The 13,201-nt window shown below is 37.7% G+C and overlaps 1 protein-coding gene across 4 annotated transcripts in view; it reads left to right on the forward strand.

Moving 5' to 3' along the window:
- haus6 (HAUS augmin-like complex, subunit 6) overlaps positions 1 to 13,201 on the forward strand; it is a 32,142-nt gene that overhangs the window by 6,065 nt on the left and 12,876 nt on the right. For all 4 annotated transcript variants that reach the window (XM_039669785.2, XM_039669786.2, XM_089128220.1 and 1 more), the window contains exons 2-5: positions 5,508 to 5,603; positions 5,692 to 5,770; positions 5,982 to 6,114; positions 11,065 to 11,209. In XM_039669785.2, coding sequence (XP_039525719.2) covers positions 5,508 to 5,603; positions 5,692 to 5,770; positions 5,982 to 6,114; positions 11,065 to 11,209 — 453 coding nt within the window. The remainder of the gene's footprint in view (positions 1 to 5,507; positions 5,604 to 5,691; positions 5,771 to 5,981; positions 6,115 to 11,064; positions 11,210 to 13,201) is intronic.

The raw sequence follows: 13,201 nt of genomic DNA on the forward strand, positions 1-13,201 counted from the left end.
TTTATTTAGCTATTCTTAAGAACAATATTAAAGTATTAAAATTGAGGAGAAAGTATTATAATTTCATTCTTTATTTATTGGCAAGCACATGTGCAGCATATTCCATTCACTCTCTTAGAAGTGATTAGCATTAGGAACAGCTTAGAGCTTAACAGATATAGCATTCCTGTGAAATAAATAATAATAAAAAAACGATCTTTATCATCAGGGCTCCTGATATATATGAAGAACTCCGATGCAAAATCCTCTAAAAGCCACCTCTGTCAAAAATGAGATGATAATATTGAGTGAATGCTCTCCGCACATAGTATACTATACGTTCATCAAATAGCCTATTTTCACTTCAAACTCACTAAATCCCAGCCTCTGCCCATTCAGAAATGCCAGTACTTGGGTAGAAACCTATAAATAAAAAGAGCGAGAGAGAAAGAGGAATAGGACTTAATGAAAATCTAATTACTTGTTTTCCATGGTTCCTACGAAACCTCCCTATCCACAAGTTTCCTATGCCCCATGAGGTCTTGCGTCAAAAGTGGGCGCGACTTCCGGTTGGAAGTAAACAAAGCGCGACTTGACATGCTTCACAGTCCTTTATTCAACAGTTGACAGTCATTCAAGTTATAGCGATCCAAACTAGCTAACGATGTGGGAACACAATCTCAACGAAATTCAAAAGGGTGAAATAACCGTACCTTTACCCTCCGCAGTAGTTGATTGGGAGTATTATAATAACATTCAATACTCATCAAGGCATGGTGACAGACAGTTGTGCGAGCTGACAAACAATTAAAATAAAAAATACACACTTAGTCATTGTGCTTTGGAGTTTATTAAAAATTACAAATGAAAGTGCTACTTGAATACATTACTGGCACATTTGGTATCAGGCTTTGATCCTGCGTTTAGGTGTGTAGAGAACAGCCAATCACATGCTGATCGAGTTTATAAAATATTAAGAATTTAAACAAATGTACACAGGAAGATTCGTCGTCTTTTGGGAGGTGATGGAAACTACAGTCATTGGCAGGATCAGACACGGGCTCTGGCAGGATCACTCGTTTTCAGCTTATGTTCAAAACAATCACGTTTAAGCCAATGAATTAGTTTAGTCCGGTTATACAACCGCGAACAGCACATGTTGTCCCTGAGCTCTGTAACGACATCTCTCATAAAGATCTGCGTCTTTAAATAGTAAAATAATTCTCAGAAAAACAGCTAGCCTCTTCGCTAACTAACACACAAAATACCATTGGAATGCTACTTCTGCCGCCTCACCGGAAGTTTCACCCACTTTATTTTTTACAGGAGCGCCCCTCGGAAACTTGTGGATACGTGGTTTAGATCACTAGAATCACACATTTCTCTGTAAGAATAAACCCTCTCGAATCAGCCTGAAAACTCTACAGAAAACTAAAGACAGGGGTGGACTAGATTTACCTAATTTCCATTATTATTTCTTAGCAAATAAGTTGCAGTATATTTCTAAATGGCTCAAACCTAGTGCATTAGATGAAACATTGCACTATGCGACAATCTGGAAATTTCTAATCTACCGTATTTCAGCTCCAATAATATTAAATCTCATAAGTGCTTTAAGAGCATTAACATCAGCACTTGTTTGACAGCTCGGTGGGAATTTCTTTAAAAAAAAAAACACTCTTCAATGATCCCATGTAGACTCACCCCTATATGGAATAATCCTGATATCACGCTAAACAAAAATATGATCAATTTTATCCAATGGAAAAACAAAGGAGTTAAATATTTAGAGCATTTAATCCATAACTGTAATTTTTTACCATTCCAAATAATCACCTCACAGTATGGGCTAAGTAACAACAGATTTTTAGAATATCAACAACTCAAATCAGTAATAAGTAAAAAATTCCCTCTTAATCAAATAAACCTGGAACTCCCACCAAGTGTTACAGAATTTAGGAGCCTTGGTACTCCAAAACTACTATCGAAAACATATAGAGTTATTTCTAAAATAGATGATACAATTTCATTACCAATTGCGAAATGGGAGTCGGATCCATCACTAAATCCCACCAATCAGTTTTGGTCAGAAATAATATTAAACAATTTTAATATGACTGACAGCTTAAATCTACAGCTTGTACAATATAAAATCCTCCATCGATCTTACAATACAGGACAAAGGATGTTCAAGATGGGTTTTAAATGAAAAATATTTGATTGATTAAAACTTTTAATCAATCAAATATTTGCACGCAGTGCACAAATAATACAGCAGACGATTACATGCATGCCTTGTGGCTTTGTACACCAGTCCAAAGATTCTGGACTAAGGTTTGTGAGGACTTATCAATATGGCTTAATTTTAATATACCTACTTGTCCAAAGCTATGTTTATTAGGGAATTTAAATGATATCAATATGGAGATCAACAAAGCACATATGGTCCTTACCACATTATCTGTCGCAAAGAAAACTATCCTTTTGAATTGGAAAACTAAAAACAATCTTAGCATCAACCAGTATAGAAATCTACTGTCGGATCACATCAGTCTGGAATCCATGTTTGCTTTTAACAAATTTCGATCAGCTGACTTCGATTCTCTCTGGGCCCCGCTGGTTAATTATGTCACTTAGTGGGACTCTGTGGGAGGGAAGGGTTATGTGTTCCGCCCCATTGGGGGATATGGGGATCTGCGGTACGATCAGCGCAAGCCCGTAACTAGTTTGTACTCTTGCCCAGCAGTATGCAGTTAGCATAAGCCCCTGACCAGTCTGTGCCCAGCAGTCTGCAGTTAGCACAAGTCCGTTACCAGGCTGTGGACTGGTCCAGTGGCTTACAACTACTAGCCCAAGCCATCTTACAGTCTATGGACCAATCTGTCACCCAACAACTAGCCTAAGCTAGCTTACAGTCTGTGGACCAGTCCGACATCCAACATCCAGCCTAAGCCAGCTCACAATCTGTGGGCCAGTCTGGCATCTTAAAGGGGACATATCATGCAAAATCCACTTTTTTTTAGCCCTTAAATGCATTTTGTTGTATATTTGGAGTGTTTATAAGTACAGAAAAGATTAAATTATTCTCTTCAGGTGCTTCGTTTATATCTTTATATTCTGTTTTGGTCATTTTTCATCCTGTTCAGATTTTTCTGACGTTTTTTGAACTATCACGTCACTGTATTTGCAGCGGAACTGACAAATAAGGACATTGACTACCGGCCCAACATTTCGAGCAATCCGCCATTATTATTTCTCGCTCCGATTTTGTAGTCCAAGCTCAATGATGCAGAAGTTACAAGAGGGCAAGTCAAAATGTTCGGTTCTTGTATGTAGTGACCTGAAGCACTTCAAGGATCCCCAATTCAACAACCTCCTCCAGTATACAGAAGGGTTTGCCGATCGACTTCATCTGAATGGGGGGTAAATTCCTCCTATCATTTAACGTTAGCTGCTGTGTTTTCTGATGCTTTACATGCAAGTTATTATATTATTATTAATACAGATTTTTAGTGGTAAGATTAGACCGTAGTCATTTATCTTGTCAGTGTGCTTGTTTTAACAAGAGAAATAGTCGACTTTCACTAATAACACAACGTAGTTAACTTAACGTTACATACCCCCGCATCCATATGAAGACGTTGTTCTGCAGGTTCGTCGTCGTCTTTTTCAAATCGCTCGCTCTGGCTCGAATATGTAAGGCTTGATGGACAAGTCTTCCGTTGTTGACATTTTGTTAAAGAGTGACTAAAAATGTTCTTTGAAGCTATATTATATAATCGTATATCCCTTATTAAACTACAATAATGGCCGAACGCGGGGAGTTGAACCGAGTGTGAACTCAGCGACCTGGAGAGCGGGCGGGGAAAGACGCAACTCCATTTTATTTAAAGGGGCCGCTTTGAAACGGGTCGCTTACAGACGCACATCAGAAAAGGGGTAGAAAAGGGGCCTGTGGAGCTATAATAATGAGGAATTCAGACCCAAGCATTGCAGTTATGCTTTATATAGACCACAAATGTATGATTTATAAGTAAAAATGAATGATTTAAAAGCATGATGTGTACCCTTTAAAACCAACGCAAGTCAGCCCACAGTTTGTTGAACTGTCAGATAGCCTGCTGTCAGCTCAAGTCAGAACACAGGCTGGTTGTTGGATGCCAGACTTGTCTACAGATTATGGATTGACTTAGGCTGGTTGTTGGATGCCAGACTGGTCCACAAACCAAGTCAATCCATAATCTGTAGACCAGTCTGGCATCCAACAACCAGCCTAAGTCAGATCACACTCTGTGGACCAGTCTGGTATTCAACAATAAACCAAAACCAACTCACAATCTGTGGACCAACGTGGCATCCAACAACCAGCCTAAGTCAACACACAATCTGTGGACCAGTCTGGCGTTCAACAACCAGCCTAAACCAGCTCACAGTCTGGCATCCAACAACTAGCCCAGGTTATCTCATAATCTGTGGACCAATCCGACATCCAACAACCAGCCCAAGCCCGATCACACTCTGTGGACCAGTCACAACTGGTAGACCAGTCTGGTATCTATAATAACCAGTCCAAGTCAGCTCACAGCCTATGGACCAGTCTAACATCTAATAACCATCTCAAGCCAGCTTACAGTCTGTGGACTAGTCTGGCATCCAACAACCAGCACAAGTCAGGTCACAGTTTGTGGACCAGTCTGGCATTTAACAACCAGCCTAAATCAGCTCACAATTTGTGGACCAGCCTGGCATCCAACAGCCAGCCAAAGTCAGCTTACAGATTGCGGAACAGTCTGGCACCTAACAACCAGCCCAAGCCAGCTTGCAAACTGGGGACTAGTCAGGCATTCAATGACTAGCTTAAGCCAGCTCACAGTAGGTGGATCTGTCTGGCATTCAACAACCAGCCCAAGTCCGTTCACACTCTGTGGTCTAGTCTGGCATCCAGCAACCAGCCTAAGTCAATTCAGCTCACGGTCTGTAGACCAGTCTGGAATTTAACAGTATCTAGTATCTGACAATCAGCCCAAGCTAGCTCACAATCTGTGGACCAGTCTGGCATTCAATAACCAGACAACATATTGTGTATGAACCTAACATTTGGGTTTAGTGACATTTTCTTCAACAGTTCTCACAAATTAATTGTGACATTTTCTTCAACAGTTGTTCTCACAAATTAATTTCAAACATAAATTCAATAAGAACACGGTGGAAATTATTAGTAACACCCAACGTAACATTATGTATAATGTATTATAAATAAAACCATAAGTATCGTTGGCAGGGTTTTTTTTCTCACCAATCATTAAGTGTGTTGTGTAGTAGACTGACTCAGCTATTTCAGCTGTTATACCATATACTGTACATATCGTATTTACCCGCATTGTTGAGGGTTGCATGATGAATTGACTTCAAGCCATGAAACAGGAAGTACTTGAAAGGCTAGGGATGCTCAGACACACCAAGATGTGAGGCCCTGATCAATGCTGCTTGTTTGCTTTCATTTTATTTATTTTTTTTTTTTTTTACAGGAACATGTTTGATAAGCCGAACAAAGAGGCATTCTACATGGTCATACACTTTTTATTTGATAAACTGAATCCCATTCGTGCCCAAGACGTCTTCAGGTAACACTAGCTATACAGTACTTTTTTCATTTTATCTTCATCTGTTGTGATTTGAATTGCTGATTCAAAAATTTTATTGTTTGTATAGACATTGCTGGCCAATTTGGGATCATAAAGGTGATTCAGAGTTTCGCAAGGTGGCTTTTGCGTGGCTTCAAGAGATAGCGGTATGTGCAATTTTTGTTTTTACATAAAATTCTCTGTTAATTTTGTTCATTTTGTGTTCCTAGAGAATGTTTAGGGGCAAAAAACGTTGAGTAATATGTGTCGAGTTACATATGAGTATATTTGACTATTTTACTAAATACTTTTATTGTACTCCGTATGCACCTTTACTGGTTTTTAATGTTGTTTTTTTATTATTTATTTAACATTTAGAACGAGGAAGGTAACACTTTTCCTAAAGTAGCTGCATCACATTTGCTCTCTGCTTTTGGACCAAGATTTATCAACTTGATGCTCCACTTATCCAAATATGTCATGTTGAAATCACTGAAGACCCTGACCACAGGTATGCCATTATTATAGTGCCCAAGCACTGAAAGTGTTCAGTGCCCTATTGTTTTCCTAAAGATCTGTGAAGGAATTTCCACAAAAACCAGGTTCCCCGTGGGTCCTTAAAAAGCCTTGAATTCAGTTTTTTTTTTTTTTTTTTTCAAATTTAAGGCCATAAAGAAGAAAGAAAAGTCTCTAGTATCATGTTATTTTAATGTCGAGAGGAATTCAAGGAATTGTAATTATGGATTAATGTGATTTAATTAAATGTGAGTGCTGCGTTTCAACAGACTTGAGGTTTCGGAGCAGTTCATAGTCAATGAATAGTTCACATTTATGCCAAGTGATAGCTTATGATCTACTAGGGCTTCTTGATTATGCCAAAAATCATAATCACAAGTATTTTGGTCAGTAATGTTACCACAATTATTTAACTTGATTAGTGGCTGAGATGACAAATCTAATGTTTTTTTTTTTTTTTTTTTTGCACCATAGCGATATAAATATCCAGCATATTTTGCTAGAAATTAGGTTGGTATGATGTCAAAATTTAAAAGACTAGGAAAATTTAACAATTCTTGATGCCAAATACTAGGCTAACTAATGCAAGCATTTTTATCAAAATTAAAACAAATGATATTCTAAACAATAGGATAAAATATACAATTTTATTAATTTTTCATGCAAGTCTTTCTAATACAGGGGTGTCAAACTCAAATACACAGTGGGCCGAGATCAAAAAATTGCTATAGGTCAAGGGCCGGACAGGTTAAACACTTATTGAAACAACGTATTATTATTATGAACCTGAAAACAACAAGGTCTATATATTATTGCCAATAAAACAACATTAATTAGGAAATAAAATTAATAAAATTAATAAATAAAATCAGTTTCACTAATTTCTTATGGTTATTTACAAAAGTTATTTACTTCAAATGAAAATCAAATGTCCTATAGCAAGAGAAAGAAATGCAAAAATGAAAGTCCACCTTTTCAAAGTTCACCTTCCTTCAAATTTGGCTGATTATTTATGCTGAAAAATGGCCGAGTTTTGGTCTGTACTAATCTGTCACATCGGGGAAAATACCTTTTGAGTTACAGACTACCAAACGTTAAAGAGAAGAGTGCAAAAACTGATGAAAGAAGGCGTTTGTGGTTGACAGAGGCACAGCATCAGCAATACGGCACTGACATTGACTGGCAGAACGGTAGGAATCTGTTATGCAACGGTACGGCTTTTTCCGCGTTCTTGTCAGCGCCGGTTTCAATACATGTTTCAGAAATAATATTTTTCTGCTCGTCCGGCACTTTGCAACAACACAGCATTGTTTCGGCAGCGACTTGCAGCATGTCTCCTCTAAAACTGATGTTTAACGTTACATTTTATGTGGCGTGAAAGTCGCATTCCATCCGAAATCCGATCGTTCAGACTGAGGCATGGTATTTGAATAGGATTTCAAACCACATATGGATGTAGCTGCTAGCTTGAAACGGATTTCATGTGCTTTTTGGACTGACAATCTGAGCGTAGCCTATGTCGGAACAAGAAAATAGAAGGAAGAATTGCAGTACGGGCTATAGAAGCTCACCATTACCACATATTAACTTTAGTTTGTCAAAATATTACGCTCTCTCCTGCTTGGTAAGTCCTTCTCTATATGATTTCGTACCTACCAAGGGTTTTTTCTGTGTTTTTTAGTGTAATAATGTGTTCCGTAGTACATACATAGTGCAGTAAATGCTGTTGTTTACATCCGAGTGCCCCCATAATGGCCACTCATCCGGGTTACCGCCCAGAATGTGACGCTTTCGCGGTCATGTTTCCATGGTGACACGTCATTGCTTGTCACGTGACACAGTGCTCCCACGTAATTTGAACCGATATAACGGCGGGCCAGCTCTAAAAATAAATACATTTTGTCATGCGGGCCAAAAATAATTCATTTGCGGGCCGGTTGTGGCCCGCGGGCCTTGAGTTTGACACATGTGTTCTAATAGTATAGTGTTCATTAACCTGCTATATTCAAGTAATCAAATGTAAAATAACACTCTGCATACTGCTCTTCAAACTTGCACTGACCGTTTCAGTGCAAACTGTTTAAAGGGTTTTAAATGATTTCAGACAATGAATAAGGGTCTTATCAAGTCAAGTCAAGTCACATTTATTTATATAGTGCTTTTCACAATACAGATTGTATCAAAGCAGCTTCACAGTGATAACATGAAAGTAGTACAACACAGATCAATAATATTGTTAAATATTAAATAACCCCAACTAAGCAAGCCATAAGCAAGCCATAAGAAAGCCAAAAGCAAGCCAAAAGCAAGGCGACAGTGGCAAGGAACCAAAACTCCATCAGATTGGATGGAGAAAAAACCTTGGGAGAACCCAGGCTCAGTCGTGGGCCTGTTCTTCTCTGGCTTACATTCATATTGTTTATATAAACAATATTTATATTTAATATTTATATGTATAAAACGGCGCCATAACATATCGCAGACGTTGAGTCGTCTCTTCACAGGCGTTGGGGCATCCGAAATCCCCGTGAGAGGCTGGATACAAAACTGGACCTGACGAACGTCATTTTTCTCGGGACAAGCGTCCCGAGATAACAGCAGAAAGGCAGATGGGAAATAATTAGCATAGCTGATGTTCATAATGATTTCCATTATACGGGAGTTGGTGTTAGAAAACCCCTATCTCACAAACTCTCCGTAACCTGAACTCTCCGCAACCCAACCATACGCACCGACCCGTTTGTCTAAAAGGCTGTCGAGCACCACTGGTGCGTTAAGCAGTTTCAGTGGCAAACGGTTCCGTATGGCATAACAGGACTAAAAGGTAAGGATTATGTGAATGCTTGACTAAAGAGATGCGTCTTTAATCTCGTTTTAAACTGTGTCAGCGAGTCAGAGCCTCGGACCGTATCGGGAAGGCTATCAAGCGAATCATGTGAAACAATCGCTCATTAAAAAAACAAAAAAGTTTGTTTTATAAGCTCAAATGGTCTCCTTGCTCTGTTCTGTGATGCACGTTCGTGACTCTCCTGTTACGAACTCGTTTATCAAAATGTACTAATCTTTTTTTCGTGTCACGAAATGAACGAGTTGACTCAGGAAAAGATTTGTTCATTCTGATGAACGAGTTCGAATAGGAGAGTCACGACCTCACATCACAGAACAGCAAGGCGACCATTTGAGCTTATAAAACTTAAACTTTAAAAAAAAAAATTTTAAATGAGCGATCGTTTTATTTGATAAGAGCCTTATTCATCATCTGAAATTGTTTAAAGCCCTTTGAACAGTTTGCAGTTTGCACTGAAACTGTCTTTTGGACCTTGAACCGTTTGGTTCCCATTGAAGTCCATTAGTCACTAGGCCACCATTGTTTTTCAGGGCTAGAAAGTGGTAGTTCTTGTCAAATTAAGCTGGTCTAGCTTCTCTGACCAAGCTTGCACGGCACACATCTCAATAAAGGAGTTAAGCTACTGAAAAGTTTCTTGATTCAGTATTTATAGTGCAGCTAACAACAAAATACTACTAGCTAAGCTACAAGTAGTGACTGCACAACACTGATAATACAGTCTATGACACTTGTGTAAAATTCTTTGGCCAATTGTTATTATACCAATAATAATTGTTTTATTTCCACATATAATTATTGTACCTTATTATCAATTGCAATCGAAAGCCCTATTCAGATGCACTAAGTTAATAATGTAATTTTACCACAGGACTTCTGTAATATTAATAGCCAATTCGCATGGGATAAGATATAGGTTATCAATAAAACTAGCAGAAGTGGGAGGGGAAACTTGATAGATAGATAGATAGATCGATCGATCTACCCTAAGCCTGAGGCTTTGTGTATTTTATCCTCAACAATTGTATTTAAATGTATATGAATCGCCTCTGGCATGTTTGTATATGTTGTTTATAAACATTGTTGAATAAATCAAATCAAAAATAGATAGATAGATATTATTCATACCACAGGGTACTTGAATGCTTGTATCTGATTATCTGATAACCAAGAAGCTCTTGTAATTGTTACTTTACCCCACCTCTCCATGCTGGGTGAACACCGGTTTCAGTACAGTAATATCAAAGACCCTTGCTGCTCCTCCTTAATTATCAAGTAATATTCTATTCACAAAATACAACCAATAGTAAGGTAATGTTAAAACTTAAAAGTAATCCCCTGGGCCCTGTTTTTGATGGTCCGCCGATTAGAACAGGAAAATGCTCCACAGTGCTCTGGCCTCTTATCTGCTGCCACGCAAAGAAACTACAAATACGACTGAGTCAAGATGGCGGCCGGATTTCTCAGTGCCCAGTGGCCAATAGGGCATCTAGACTATATGGTATCTATGGGTTTATGTACTTGAAGGTGTACCCCAAGCAGAACAATCATTTGCTGTTGCCAGATTGATTACAGAAAATGCAATAATGCAATTGAGGCCAAACAACTAAATGCAATTGAGGCCAAACAACTGAAATTAACAAAAATTAAACCATAAATATATTTTTGTTTTTCCTCAAACAAAACCATTTGTGAAAATCTACAGAAAAACATAGTCTCTTATATTTTACACAGTTTTAGGCTACATTATTTGGCAGCATGGGTTAAAAACGCAGCTAATGTAATATTACAAGGATGGGAAAACAAATTTCAACATTCAAAAAAGATATGGAAGGTAGTCATACTTTTAAATCTACGCCTGTCCTGGTGTTTCTTATTTGTCGTCTCTTATTTTGGTGTCATACCTGGTTGAAAAAGTTCCCCCTCGCCACTGGTGTTTAGGGCTGCAGGCAGTGCAGACATCTCTGCTTTTTACATTCGGGTCCATTTGGGTTTGAAAAAATTGACGTCATTTTCTATTATCCAGGGATCAAATGATCATGTTCAGGGTATGTTTTCAAATTGATATAATTTTTCTACATTTGTCAAATCAACAATTAGATGAAAAGTGGGTCCCTGAGGCTGCAGCTGTACCAGCGAGTTCAAAGGAGCTGGAGATGAAAAGATTTCAACTGGTGAAGAGACAATTCCAGAGAGTGACCGCAGAGCAGGACTGTCTTATTCATGACTATCAGAAAAGAGCTAAGTGAGTGGCCACATTCCTCCATTCACTGGTTTGAGGCACTGCACATCAGTTGAATCGGTTACATTACAGGAAGTCTTATTTTGTAAGATAATGCATCTTATAATTAGACAATTTACTTATTATTAGTTGCCTTTCATAGGTTCACTGGTTACACTTTACAATAAGGTTCATTAGTTAACATTAGTTAATGTATTTACTAACATGCACTAACCATGAGCAATACATTTGTTACTGCATTTGTTCATCTTTGTTAATGTTAGTTCATGAAAATACAGCTGTTCATTGTTTGTTCATGTTAGTTCACGGTGCATTAACTAATGTTAACAAGATTTTAATCAAGTGTTAGTAAATGTTGAAAATAACATTAACAAAGATTAACAATTGCTGTATATGTGCTATTCATTATTATTTCATATTAACTAATGTAGTTAACTAATGTTAACTAACGAACCTTTTTGTAAAGTGTTACCGGTTCACTCAATTCATTGGCTGATGGCACTGACAATGCCTCTAATTATGTCATTGCCGTCATATAAGGATGTGCCCATTACATCAATCCTCAGATTTCTTATTCTTTAGGAAGTGATTTATGTCTCTCTGTCAGGGTTTTTCTGTGACGTGGTCAATCCTGTCATTGAGAAGTTTTTGAAATCAAGCAGCCTGGGGTGCGCAATCAATCGAAATAAAACCATGAGTAACTCATTATCTGCTGGTGTTTGCAGTGGGTCAGTTTACAATAAATGCTGCTACAGACAAACTATCTCTGCATGAGCTCTGAGTTTTAGTCGCTTTAACATCCATACTGGAGACTTGAAGATTTGAAGAAGTGCCAACAAAATCAACAAAAGACAATCTTTAAGGGCTCTATCAAAATAAAGTTAGATGGTTTAATGTTTAAAAATGAAAAAAGTAAGACAGCCATAAATATTAGTATTGTAATTTTATAGTTTTAATGTAAAATAAAATGATTAAATGATTGGTATTATACATTTTTTTTCCTTCTCAATTTTTGTGAAATTACAATAGAAGTAATTACTTTGTTTTTATTTAGTAAAAATAATAATGAGGCGGATTAATGATGCTGAAAATTCAAATGCATTTTATATATATTCAAATAGAAATGTCATTTTTAAATTGTAAAAATATTTCACAACATTACTGTTTTTGCTGTATTTTGGATCAAATACTGTAAATGCAGCCTTTGTGAGCAGAAGAGACTTATTTTAAAAACAAAATCTTACTGTGCTGTGGGATGGGCTTGCTTAATGGCAGCCACTCAAGCATGGCACTGTGGTATAAAGCATTGTTTACCAACCTCGTTTCTGGGCTGTTTTACTTAACTTTTAGATGTAAACTTTCAAATTACCCCTCAGTGGAATCCCCACTGCCATTTTGAAGCGTGTTCAACTTCATTAAGTGGATGAGGGAAGTTTAGTTGGACAGACCCTCAAACCCTTGATTTTGACCAAGGGAGTGACACTTCAGGCAGAATTTAATAATTTGATGCTGCATTTAATGCTTGCACAAAAAAGCTTAATGTTTTTTACACAGTTATAGTTTATATTAACTTAGATTTCCTCGAAGCAGAGCGTAGTCTATGACAAAGTAAATTTTGCTTTTAAGCAAATTATTTGCTCCGATGTCTGTTCTGCTTTAAAAGAACTAGATGTAAATAAATCACCAGGGGCCTCTTTTATAAAACTTTGCGTAGGATTTGCGTCAGAAGTGGCGTACGGATGAAACATAGGACTTGCGTACGCACAGAAATATTTGGATTTATAAAACCGTGCGCACGCACATCCTTCGCATTTTTCCCTTCATAAATCACACTCAATTCTAAATGTAGCTCAGCTTTTGCGGCTTCTTGTCACGCCCATAGTTGCCCATAAATAGTCCGTGAAATGCCCACAAGTTAATATTCATCGCCGTAAATGCTGCAGCCTCACAACATCGGACTGTGGCCGAAATAAAAAAGAAATGGTCGGACATCGA

The sequence above is a fragment of the Pimephales promelas genome, chromosome 1 (genome assembly GCF_988280905.1).
Source record: "Pimephales promelas chromosome 1, fPimPro1.hap1.1, whole genome shotgun sequence".
Classification (NCBI taxonomy): Eukaryota; Metazoa; Chordata; class Actinopteri; order Cypriniformes; family Leuciscidae; genus Pimephales; species Pimephales promelas.